The 13,651-nt window shown below is 34.1% G+C and overlaps 1 protein-coding gene across 1 annotated transcript in view; it reads left to right on the top strand.

Moving 5' to 3' along the window:
- MINDY2 (MINDY lysine 48 deubiquitinase 2) overlaps positions 1-12,492 on the top strand; it is a 33,936-nt gene extending 21,444 nt beyond the window's left edge. The window contains exons 8-9 of the mRNA XM_083851164.1: positions 1,094-1,267; positions 2,738-12,492. Coding sequence (XP_083707290.1) covers positions 1,094-1,267; positions 2,738-2,857 — 294 coding nt within the window. The 3' untranslated portion in view covers positions 2,858-12,492. The remainder of the gene's footprint in view (positions 1-1,093; positions 1,268-2,737) is intronic.
- Positions 12,493-13,651: the final 1,159 nt, after the last annotated feature.

Genomic DNA, 13,651 nt, shown 5'->3' with positions numbered 1-13,651 from the left:
GAGAATCCCTGTCTCCAAAGAATTTACTCAGGTGAAATGTCACATCTGCTTTGTATATGGAAACAAGAACAGTACTGTGAAACTTCTCCTCATTTTATAGATTCATTTCAGCACGTTGATTGTCATAATGGAATTTTGTGTTCAGATGCCAACTTTTCTGACTGTAAGACAAGGGCCATAGTAGAATGCACGTGATGGTGGTAATGTTATTCCTAACTATAAGTAATAGTTTCTGGAATTCCAATTGGAGACAAGAACTATTTGTATTAATGCATAAGCATGTAGGAAGACCACTTGGAAATTCTGCTTGTTTAGAATGTAAGATTTATCTTTATAATCACTGTTATTTTTTTAATACTTTAAAATATATATATGAATAAGCAGATGCTTTAAATATATATATGAATAAGCAGATGCTTTAAAACAACAACAACAAAAAAAACAACCAACACCTCAAGCACTGTACATCTCTTTCAGTAGAATAAATAAAGTGGTAGAGGTAACAGAGCCAGTAAAATCTTGAGTTGCCACTGCTGTCTGTCTGTTTGGATATATCCCAAACTATCTTGATTATTTTCTCCTTGGTTTAGGAGTCAGTGTTCCTCATTGATTATCACCGATTATATACCTCATTGGTATCAACACAGCTCAGTGCAGTGGGAAAAGATGCTCTAATGAGCATAAATCCCATTTTTACTTAGAAATAGCAAATAACAATGAGACAGCATCAAAATTGTTACTTCTACCTTAAATGGGTATGAGCTGGGCACTATCTTTCTTTTGCTGCTGTCCAAGTAAGGGAATTTAAAACGGAAAGCCATTTTTTTAACTAGCTTTTGTGTTTTATATGCTGTGACATAGCTACAGTGAAGGGAAAAAGGCCAAAGTAGAGTTTTTGGCCTTTCTGTGGCTCAGGTTATGAACAGGTTCTGAAACAGAATTTCTGCTTGCTTCTTTGAGGTAGATGGATTTGAAGATGGAGGCTAGGGGAAAAGGGATGATACTGTGTAGCTGCCCTTGCTGAAAAATGTACTTGTTACGACTTGGCTCTTTTCTCTGTGAAAGAGCATTAATAAGCAAGTTTACTCTTTAGGATTATCTGATGGCTTTGTCTCTACAACAAGAGCAGCAAAATCAAGAAATTAACTGGGAACAGATACCGGAAGGAATTAGCGATCTAGAGCTAGCAAAGAAGCTTCAGGAAGAGGAGGACAGGCGAGCTTCTCAGTACTATCAAGAACAAGAACAAGCAGCTGCTCAGGTCCAGGTAAGAAAACATTACAGAAGATGATCACCAGTTTTAGTGAGTATTAACTTAATACTTAACACACACATCTACGTTTGTAAATGTTTCAGACAGTTAAGACTGATGCTGTTTACATTATAAACAGCAAGTAACAAGATGAATATAGGAATCTTAACAAATAGCGCTACAACTTTTGCAGTATGCATGCAGATATGACAGTTGCTGGCACTTAAATACTTCAAAGCATGTCTAACCTAAATCAAAGTTTCATTTATACTGTGTAAGTTGGAGTGATGGGATGAGTTACTACTTAAGATTGCAAAGATTGCATTAAAAATATTTTACATTAATTGCAAAATAGCATTCAAATAGGAGCTTTTCAACAGTAGTCAAAATTGTCTTTGTTTTGTGTTGTGGAAGTTTGTGGTTTTACCTTTCTACGTGTTTCAGTCATGATACTTTGTGAATCTATTTTGTCCTGTTCATCCTGAAATTAACAGCTACTGCTGGTATGCCTTCTCTGCTCCCCCTTAAAAAGCAGTTGTGTTCAGAATGCGTGGAAAATATGATTCATGCACATGTATATAAGAAGTTGCCATATAACTGATTTTTGTATGCCAGAGGCAATATTTAAGTTGTCCCGGATTCAGGGGGTTCTTTCCTGCTGGAGACTTTCAAAACACACACACACTCCACATATTTGTAAATAAAAGCAATCTGTGTGAAGGCCAAGTCTTTGGATTGCCTGTGTCAGTTCAGAACCCTTAACGGACACAGTTGTTAAAAGTGAAACAAGAAATTTCGATGGTTCCAAATTCTGTTATTTCTGCTGCTTATTGCTTACATACAATCATCGGTAACTACTTCTAAGACAAAGACGTGAACAGAGTGAAAGGGGATTTAATTTCTCCTGGTTGCAAAAAGTTGTTAAGCAGGTTCCTCAGTTCTTTCCAAGACTTAACAGCATCCTCTTTTGCAGCTATGAATGAATAGTAGCCAGAATAGATGGCGAATGTACAAACCTTCTGTTGCCTTCTGTCTACAACTCACCAAGTTCTTAAGCACTTCCTAGTCAGAAAAAAGTCTGCTTTACCGCATTTCAGCTGTCGAAAACCATACTTTCACTCACAACTTCTGAAATGTGGATTATGTTCTTATAAAAAGAAATTCGAAAAAAAAGGTACAGTAAATATAGTAGTGCCAGAAAATGTTTGAAGACAAATTCAGATCAGTTGCTTCAATAATAAAATACGTGAACACAATAGAAGAGACTCATAGGACTTTAAATATATTTTCAGTTAATTTTGTTTTTCAGAAATAAGTTTGCATGGAGGTTTTGGAAAATTTTCACTGAAAGACCTTCTACCTGAATTCTGCTGTTTGCGTTAAAGCTGAACTTCTGTGTACTTTAAACTAAATAACACTTCAAATTTTTACATCTACAATAACTTTTGCTTGTTTTATTCAAAATGCTATTTTTTTTCTACATAGCAGGTGCAAGGTGCTCCTTCTTTAGCAAGTGGAAGACAATCTGGGAGCAATGAACGCAAACGTAAAGAGCCTCGAGAGAAAGAGAGAGAAAAAGAGAAGAATAGCTGTGTTCTCTTGTAACAGAAAATGGATTTATTCTGGAGCCAAGTGCATGTCCTCAGAAGCAAAAGCAAGGAGTAAAAAGGAAGACAAACCCGTTACATGCCGCCTGTGCCTGATTACCCCACGGATTTTGTTCACGTTTCAGGAGAGGATGGGTGACTTTGTTACAATCATGCAGACTTTCTTCAAAGTCATAGTGTGTGCTGCTTGAGATGGAATTCCAAATCACAGTTGGATGCGGCTGTGCTTTGAGTTAGTCATAAGTTGTACTGCACCTTGTAGCTGAACACACAGATCATGGCAAGTTTTGTGTCATAGTGACATCCATTACTTATTACATCAGTTAGTAAGCTATTTTATCTTCTGCTCTAAACAAAGGAGGTAATTGGTTTTGTGTAAGACTTTTTTCCTGAAGTCTGTACACTAGCACAACAGAATCCTGTGTTACTTTAATGATAAGAAACTATATCTTAGGTTGGGTATAGTCTCCATAACACAAGAGCCCAAATAACAGATGGGCACTGCCTCCTCAATGTGTCCAGATATTCTCGCTTCTGGATTTAGTACATTTTTTTTTTTTGAACCCAGATTTATACTGCATTAGTGCTCTTGTTGCACCCCCTGGCCAGCTTTCTTGCCCCAAAAATATATGACTTGATTATACAAAAATTGTCATAGAAAATGGGGCATTTATTAATGAGCAAGATGAATATTGTTTGCTTTTCTTGCAGTTATAAACTGGGTATGGCAACTCAGATGTTATCAGGGTTAAACAAGTGATTTTATAGGTAATGTTTTTTTCTTTTAGTATTTTTTTCCTCTTGTAGGTAAACTGGACCAGATAATTTTTTATTTATTGACCTCTCTGTATGATAGGCGAATGATGAGAGGAAACTAAAGTCTATAATAATCCTTATTCTAAGAATGCAGAGTTAAAATAACTGTCTGCCTTTTTTTCCCAGAAGTACCTTTAACATGTCCACTTGCATATTTAATTTTTTGTTTCTAGGTCATATATCTTTAAAAAGCACACTTCCAAAGGGTGAGAGAAAAGCTAGGCTGTTCTCTGAGATTGTCTAGGAAGGTGGTCAGGTGTAATATTTTGTGTTTTAAATCACTAATTTAGTATTTTTGGAAACAATTTTCTAATTTATGGGAACCAAATAAACATGTTGCATCTTACAGTATTTATAGCATACAGAAACGGAATATTCACTGAATTATGAGGGAACCGCAAATCCTCCTCCATTTCCATTAAGTCAATAAGAATTACCTTCTTGCTGAACCTTTTTGATAAGATTTGTATTTCACAATTTGTAGATACTTTTGAAAAAGGCTGCTTCTCCTGGACAAGTTATGATTCATGCTCTAGGCCTGGGTAAGTGCATTAGTATACAATAGTCTAGGACAGCTAAGGCAGCTGAATAGAATATGACATTCCTGGTTTCAGGTGTTTGAAGAACGTCTGTAAGAGAGTGGGTGTTTAAACACAAGTCCACAGGTAAAAAGCTGCTTTACAGTTGCTTTAGGCAGACCTGCTGCAGTGATGGCAACCAGTAATTACATAAAATCTGTTATGAACTTAGAAGGAAAGTTAGACTTGTAAAGGAAGAATGTCTTACTAACTGAAGGGCCAGTTTATATCACCTTTTTCTTCCATGACAATTTTTTCTTTTGTTTTTCAATTTTGTTACACTTTTTTATAATAACAAAGTTATGAATGGTAGCTATCTAATATACAAATTGTAAATGTAAAGATTTCTCTATATTCTTTAGTAAAGTCATACCCAGAAAAGTCATTTTAACACATAATGTATGCAGTTGAGTTAACTGTCTAGGTCAAAGCAAAGGTTGACCTCTTTTTTCCTTTGCAGCAGCCTAACTTCTTCAAACTAATGTGATGGAGGATCACCAACATAATGACTTGTCTACTTTAATCAAATCAGAATATATTTCAATAGTGTCAATAACAAAGACTTTAAGCCAGAATGTTGTTTAAAAACATTCTGTTAATAAGATTTTTTCCAAATTTGTGTATTTACATTTATTTATTGCCCTTGAAAAATAAATATGTCGAGCTAAGTGTTTGTTATCTTATTATTTTTCACTGACAGTATTGCAGTATTGACAATTTAAATTATTATTTTTTAAACTTTAACTTGAGCAGGCATTGTGGCTATTCAGAGTATCTTTTTGCCTGAGATACTTGCTCGTATTAGAACAATTCATGTAGCATTTCAACTTTCAGACAGATGTGTCTGAAATCTAATATACTGTCGTGATGGTAATGTTATTTGGTCACAATGGAAGAAAAGTTAAATGTCAGTGCTCATCACAAAGTCTGGACTCCCCAGTAATTCAGTTTCCCTTTCAATAACAGGGTAAGGTTTTCAGGTTATTTGAGATGGCAGGCATGCTATTCAAACAGTTTTCTGTTTATATCCTTTTTTTTCTTTCCACATCTTGGAGCTTTGGGGGAAAAAAAAGATAAAGAATTCCTAAAATTTAGGGCATTGTTCTGCATGGGTTGAGCTTGATAGTGGCAAAAGTTATAAGCAGGTGAGCTTTTTAATATCCAATATGAAGTATGCCTGGAAGATTAATTAACGCCCCACTACAACTAACCATTTCAAAAGTAACTGTCACAGTTGGTGTATAAAATATCTGAAACTGAAAAAATATCAATATATAAAATATCAAAAATATCAAAATATAAAATATCAAAAACTGAATAGGACTGCTTTTATCTGTAGTAGTGAACTTGGAAAACAATGTCAAAGTAATCAGGGAGCACTAGTAAGATGATACATACTTCTGGCTCTATTTACTTCAATTAGTCTTTTTTTCAAATCTCTTTCTGGCAAAAGGTACAGATTTATATTTTAAATCTGTTTATACAATTTAGCATGCACGTGCTACAAATACCTATGTAACGTATATGAAAGTGTCAGCAAAGTAGAGTAGAACTTTGTTTTCCACTAGATAAAAGCTAGCACAAAAGACAGAATCATAGAATTTTTTGTTGTTGCATTACAGTCGTGAAATAAAGCTACAAGCACTGCCATAGTGTTAAATGTCTTTCTAAAAGGCACTTTGTAAATGCTCAAATCTACCACTTAAGTTACATTTATGTGTAATCTGAAGCCCAACAAAGCAGATCCAAATAAGGTTGTAACATGAGAAGAAATTAGCATTCCTGAAAAGTCACTTAAACACAATGCAAAAAAAAAATTTGTAGCAAGCCATCTACTTAATAGAATAAAGTATATGTTCAGATTGTCTTTACAGAGCTCTTCTTGTGGATCACAGACACACAAGTTGAAAGTGAACCATATGCTCTTCTGTATACACTTGCATTGAATTGCCAGTCAGTCTATGCACTTGCTTGATACTGCACATTATTGTCAAATGTTTCTTCAAACTTGTACACACAAGTTTGTGAAATTTTTTTCCAGTATGTAATAAAAGGCAATTCGACTTTATGAAATTGGATCTTCTGGTGTATTCAGCAGGAAATACTAAAGTAAAATGTGAAGCTGATATACTTTTAACTGTTCTTCTTTCCTGCTACAATAGATCTATAAGCCAAAGCTAACTTATTGCTTATGCTTAGATCAGCTTTATTGCTTATGCTTAGATTAGCTTTTTTTTTTTTTTTACTATTAGGATGCTTATCACGATTGATCACTGAAGTTTATACAAAGTAGATCTTTAAATACAACATAATGAATTAAGAACTGTATTCATTTTACAACCTTAAGAAGTCTACTTTTATGTAATCTTAAGCAGCAGATAAGTCAGCAAATGCAAGTTAATTGGTGTTCTTGATAGAAAGCATATAAGGAAAATGCAAAAATAAAAAGCCTTAGTTTGGTTGCACTATAATGCTCTTATTTCTCCATCCGTGCTGTGAGAGTAAGACCTTGGTAAAAGGAAAAAAAAATCTGACATTGAAAAGTGTTCATATAGTCCAATGACAACAAATGTCAATGCAGCAACTTAAACGTAGGCATTTTATTTCTTGATTTAGTGCAGTTACTTAACAGTCTTTTAAGCATAACCAGCACTAGACTGGTAGCAGTGTTATTTTGAATGCGAAGTTTCGGTGAGATGAATGACACTCATCCAAATTCATCTAAACAGAAATCTATTTGATGTTAATTTCCATAGTGTTTCCACATACTCCTCCTTGTTAACAGCTTGTTCTTACAGTTGTCCAGTAGAAAAGCAATGTATTTAAGCTCAACTGTCTCTTCCTCTGAAGTGGAAGAAGTGTGGTGGAGAAATGTAGAGAAGAGGCTGGAATATAAAAGGCCTCTATGCTGCCTACTTTTCTTGAGATTGTCTAGGGATTTGTCCTCAATTTTCATACAATCAGAATGGTTTGGGTTGGAAGGGACCTTTGAGATCATCTATTTCCAACCCTCTGCCACGGGAAGGGACATCTTCCACCAGACCAGGCTGCTCAAAGCCCCATCCAGCCTGACCTTGAACACTTCCAGGGATGGGGCACCCACAGCTTCTCTGGGCAACCTGTGCCAGTGCCTCACTGCCCTAATTTATTATGCTGTAGCATAGTAAATATGCTTTATGCAGCATTTATTATGCTGTAGCATAATAAATAGCTGTAGCCATAGCATGTACTGGCCAAACCTCACCTAAGTAAGGCCAGGCTTAATGCAGCTCTAGGCAGCCAGCTCTAGTGGTTGGCAACCCTACCCAGAGCAGGGGCATTGAAACTAGATGATCTTTGAGGTCCTTTTCAATGATTCTAAGTAATGACCAGCATACATGTTTTGTAATGGGTTGGCAGTGTCTGTCTCTGTACACCTTCTTCTTCACTCTCATAATGCTTCTAGGTTAAGACTAGCTGTTCTGACCCTCTTAAAAACTCAGAACATTTTTAATAAATGTCAGTTGTCTGCTGTTTAATTTTGGTCATTATGTCAGCTTTGTCACTGAGCTCTTTCTTTACTTGGAGAGTTACCTCTGGAGAACTTGCTGAAACATTAAAGTTCTTTACTGCCTTTAAAGTTACTCTTCTGGTTTGTAGGATTATTTGTGCTCATAGAGAAAATTCATATGTTGAAGTGAACAATTCATTGTGCTTTGAGGCTAAGAAATATAAACATCTAGTTAATTGTCTTTAGAAGTCAAAATACCATGTTTGCCTGCTTGACACAAAGAATTTTCAACGAAATGTTGTCAGGTTTGGGAAATCCATAGGAATATTTCAGATGAGCTTCAGTGCTCAAAAGTACAAACTTAGTTTAAACAGTATACTTTAAAAATAATTTGCTGTACCAATATGAAAATAAAGGAATCTGTTTCTCTAAATGTGTTGATGAAACATGAAATAAGGCACCCAGTGCTTTCAACACTAGTTGAGTCACACATTTAAGGAACCAGGTAGGGGTCTTGCTACAGTCTTGCTGGGGCCAAAAGTGAGTGAAATGTCATTGTCTGCTATAGTCAAACACTAAGCCAAATGCATATAAATCTTGGTAGTAGGTAGGGACATAAGATCTTTTGTAAGTTTATTTCTTTAATTAATCTTTTGAGAAAGTTAACATAGTGTTAACCTAATTTCAATTTAGGTCCCACCCAGTTTATGATACATACTGTGAAGCTCATAAATTTTGGGAAGTGATCTACCGGTGTCTCATGAGACAGTGCCTTTAGCTCACACAAACTCGGATTCTCCGTAGCAGAATCCAGAGCTCAGTACTAATAGTACTGAATCAATATGGGGAACATGACAATAGGGGCTTCACTGTGTAATAATATGTCTATTCCGAGTATGTAACTGTCATAAGTCCATAATTTATTACATGTACCAGCTATAATAGAGCTAGTATGATTATTTCAGTCTATGCTATAGTTGCAATTCCTTGCTGTGAAAGAATTAGAGAATTAGATGACTGCTTTTCTAATAGGCTTTGAAACTACCTTGAAATGTTCTTTGTAATACTGGATTTTTCAGTCTTGGGGTATTAAACAATGCATAAAAATTTCTGAATAAGAAATGTAATGATTTAACGCATAATATTTTTCTTCTTTTGTAGTATGTTTATAGGGAACGTAGTATTTAAAAATATGTATTTGATTTTGTATAAGAATGCTGTAATTACCTATATATGCTGCAATCACCTTCTAGAACTAACAAACTGCTACATCAGTAACAAGCCTATGTATGCTCTAGAAATTTCACTGGAAGAATTTAATAAATGTTAGGAACAGATTTATTTCTAAATAATATAACGATAAATTCTTTTTTCAACTATGGTTTCTACTGTGCATTCCTACAGCTAACAGTTCAGGGCTATCTTATAGTAACTAGTGGTGGCTAAATTATGTGTTAGGATACTTCTAAACTTCCTGAGCAGTATTGCAATGCTACTATCACTTGTCCTAATTTTTTTTAAATTAAATGTCTGTCCAATCCAACCTCATACTACAACACACAGGCATGAGAAAGAAATTAAAACATGGCATTTCGGTATAGGCTTATGCAAGCCAGTCATTTAATTTATTAAATTTTTGAAAAATCTTGGACAAAATAAGGAATCCAATTTTTTTCAAGGAAAACTACTGTTAGATTATCCTTTGCATTTTTTTCAACAAAAACAAGCTCAGTTTTAAATGTAACCATGTCTTATAGCTTTGTACAAAGCATGCACATTCAGCATTTTATGCCTATTTCCAAGACAACTTTAGTTTCTCTTCAGTATTTTGGTGCCAGGGCAACAACTGGTCTCTTAATTTTAAGGGTTTTATTATTGCAGGTTTACCAGAACCAGAAAGTGCTGTATAAATTGCTGTATAATATACAGTTGGGTTTTGGTGAAGTTCTTTAGATTGAAAGCTTTAAAACAGGTTGTATATGAGGGGAATAATGAACAGTATGCTTTTTTTGGCCAATTGCAGCCTTGTTAGACTTTACAATTGAGTTGTATTTACTGTAGGAAGAAAATTACTGCTTTGGAAACAAAATTCTTCTTTCACTTGTAAAAAATTTAATAGCTGATTGTATTAGACTATTGTAGATAGATACAGCGAACCAATGAACCTACCTGTGACTTTTTAAATTACTTTTTTCAGCAATTTGCATTTTTATCTCAAACAGTCGTAATAATTACATGTTCATATTTCATATAAGTTGACATCAGTATGCTTGCATTTCTGGATTTCTTACATGCTTTCTCTTTGAGCTTGACCTTTTAAGAATCCATTAAAAAAAGGGACCATAGGTAGCAAGTGTTTCTCCACCTATACTTGGCTAACTCTTGAAATGGCCAGTGCTGTTACGTTATGCTAAACTGTGACTAGTCAAATAATTACAGTATAGACATTCATTAAATAAGCAGGACTGTGCTTTTGGTACAGTTTGTACTTGCAAAATGAAAGCACTTAATAGTTGTTCCCAGATTGCTATCAGACCATATTTGACAAATATTCCCTTCTTGTACCTTTTTTCTCCTATACTGATATTTCTGCAGTGTATAATCACAGTTTACAGGTCGAGACTCAATAAATTTGTTAGTAATACTTAATACAAAAAGTATCTTGTCATTTTCTATAAAAATAACTTCTAAATCTGTTGCTACCTGCTCAGTACTAGGTCTTACATTAAAAAAAGTCACAATATGAATACATTATAAGAGATGATTACAGCTACTTTCTTCATAAGGCAGTGAAAAATACTATCAGTGTATGTTCTCCCCAGCCCCCCATTAAGTGATACATCTTTCCTGTTGAGTGACATGTTTTTGGTTCATCTTTCTTATTACAACTTTCAATTAAAGAAGTTCTTATCAAAGTTTTCCTAAATCTTGTCAATCTCTTATCAAGTGAACAGATGCATAGCTATTATACGTACAACCTTTGATAATCACCTTTAACATATGTAAGCTTGAAGTTAACTACATTTGAAACAAACTGATGAAATTCAAATGAGTCATACAGAAATTGCCCCTCACTCTCCAGCATTGACAAATATTTGCCATATTAACTGTCTGAATAGTATTACCAGGAAATTTAAAACTAGAAGTTATTTTAGAGAAGTTCAAAAAGATTTGCTTATTGAAGCAGATCAGTAATGTGTTCAAGATGATATGCTTAGACCCACCAGAATCATGCAATTGCTCAGCTGCGATAAATCAAAAGTTGAGTTGTAAGCCTGTTAATCACCTAAAGCTTATCTTGTATCTCCAAATCTAGTTTTAACAGGAAATACATATTAAAAAGGTAATAGCAGCTACTATAGATTTACTAGCAAATGGAAAAATTAAAATTCTAAAACCTGTGTTTTAGAAGCATGACATGATTAAATCTAGTCCTGCAGTATCATTTGTACCAAAGTGTATGATGGAAATCCTTTTCGTTATGATGCTAATTGTAATGGCATGTACAAGATCAACTACTGAATGTTTTGTGTTTTAAAGGCCTTAATTGTTTATATTGTATTTAAAGACTATAAGGAATTGACACTTTCCTTGTAAACTGTTAAAATACTTTTGAACACTTAGATCATTTTCAGAGAAGTCTAATTCTGTATTTTAATACCCCTTTTTGTTGTTGTTTTTTTTTTTTGTACAAGAAACGTTGCTAAATTCTGGTATCTTTAAAAAGAAGTCTGATTATCAACCTCTATAGTCTAAGGTCTTTACCCTTCTGAGATTTATTTTGGTTAATAGTCCTATGAAAGTCATCATCTGTGAAAAAATTTGAGCAAAGTGAAATAAACACTTCATTTAAGCATCTAAACTCTTTCATAATAACAACGGTTGGATGAAATAAAAAAGACTGGAGAAGGAAAGAATAGATTTCAATTGATCTAAATACTCTATAAACTCAAAGTTTCTGGTAATTTGTTTTCAATTAGATTTATCCCATTACTCCTGTTTCAGTACTTTCACTTATTTTTATTCAAGTGAAATATCTACACATGCACATTTTCTTTTAATTAAGCAAAAAAATGCCAAGAATTATTGTTAATGCCTTTAACAGTTGAAATGCACATCTAGACCTATTTACTTTAGGTACGACACAACTCTGGTTTTATTTTTATGACTGCCTGTAGCTTTGTCTTCTAAGACTATTAACTTTCATATTTCCCCTGTGATCTATCAGCTATCCTACAGCAAATATTTTGTATATTGTCACTTAAAAGCATGGATTACTGTCAAATTGCTTGTTTTTAAACATCCTCTAACCTGTTGATTTGTACTTTCTCTTATTAGAATCTGCTGCAAAAAAATCTTAGGGAAAAAAAATCAAGAAGTTCAAATTAGTAAGAGATGAAGATGTATTAAATCATCAAGATAACTTTATTAGAGAAAGGTGTCTTGGCACACTTGCTAAAATGGCGTATTTCTTTTGCTGAAATGTATTTGCTACTTTTGAATATTCACAAAGCATTACTTATAGAAAATACTGTTGTACCAGGTTTCTCTCTGTTCCCATCTTTCCTGAAAGTTTACTTACCAGAAAAATTTAACTCACTTTATTTCATTCCTCTGGAACATTCAAGATACTTAAGTTTTTCCATACAGCAGACTGTAACTTAGCATGATCTGTAACTGAACTTGATGCTTCTCTAAAAGAAGATAAAAGACAGTCTGGACCAATAAAGGCTTTCAGCCTTTATTCAAATACTTCTTTATAAACTCTTGAGTTTTATTTGCAAACTATGTATTTCTGTCCAGTATCCAGTTTTGTAAATACACAATTCAGTGTAGTGGATTAATTGGCTTTTAACTTGTTAAACGCCTAGGTTGTAATTATATGCTCATGCTGACCAGGTAACAGAGGTGTCTTGTACCTAATACTGCTGATAGGTTAAACCTTTCTTGACTGAGCCCCAAACCATTCAACATTAAACAAAAGAAAAATACGTCCTGCTTGACACCACACAAATGAGCAATTGTTGGTATACCTAACCAACACTGTGTATTTAGGACTCCTCAACCACTATAATTCAGTGTTAGTAATCCAGATTAAAATAAACTATCCAGGCCCTATTAAGGGTAACATTCTATCAGAGCTTTGCTATACAGAAAAAGCAGAAGTCTATAAATAGTTCTTTAGGCCTCCCCTGAGAGTTCAGTATTTTTTTGGTACTAATCTTTCTGGTGCTATTAAAGGCACTTCTGTTTTCAATTTAATAATAGTTAAGGAGGCAATGAAGGTAAAAGCTTTTTACAGTCAGTTACATGATGTTCATATAAAACTACTGTATTTTGGCTACGTAGATGTTGGAAATCATACTATTCTTAAAGCCCTTTATAATCCACCAGAATAAGGTAATCAATAGTCAGTACCTCTAGGACTCCGTCTACTCAAGTCACAGCAATGGTAAGATAACATGTATTTGTATGAAATACAAAGATCCTGTTGTCTCTTAGCTGTTAATTTTGTTAAATCACGTGCTACTGAATGCACGTATGAAAGCTCTTCATGAAAGTTTCTCTATTTTACAAGAAGCGTACTTAAGAGCATTTTCAAACTATGGTTTGGGTTGAAAAGTATACCTCAAAAAAGGTATCTGCTTATTTGCGCAAGACTACAGACCACTTAGTGTTAGAAGAAATTTGAGCAGCCAAACATTTTAGTTGCACTTTGAAGCAAACATTTTTGTTGGTAGACTTGTAATTGTAATCTCCTGTGCTCTTTAGCTATGTTCTCTAGAAGAGCTAGTACTAAGTAGTAGGGGAGGTCTTACTGTATGATTAGTTACTCCTTTATTAAATATATATTCCTATATAATATGTGTATGTTGGGGTCGATCTCTATTTAAAAATAGGCATGCTT

This window comes from Anser anser (assembly GCF_964211835.1).
Source record: "Anser anser genome assembly, chromosome: 10".
In the NCBI taxonomy this organism is placed as follows: Eukaryota; Metazoa; Chordata; class Aves; order Anseriformes; family Anatidae; genus Anser; species Anser anser.
The sequence above is the reverse complement of the archived record's forward strand: the minus strand, read 5'-3'. Positions and strand labels throughout refer to the sequence as shown.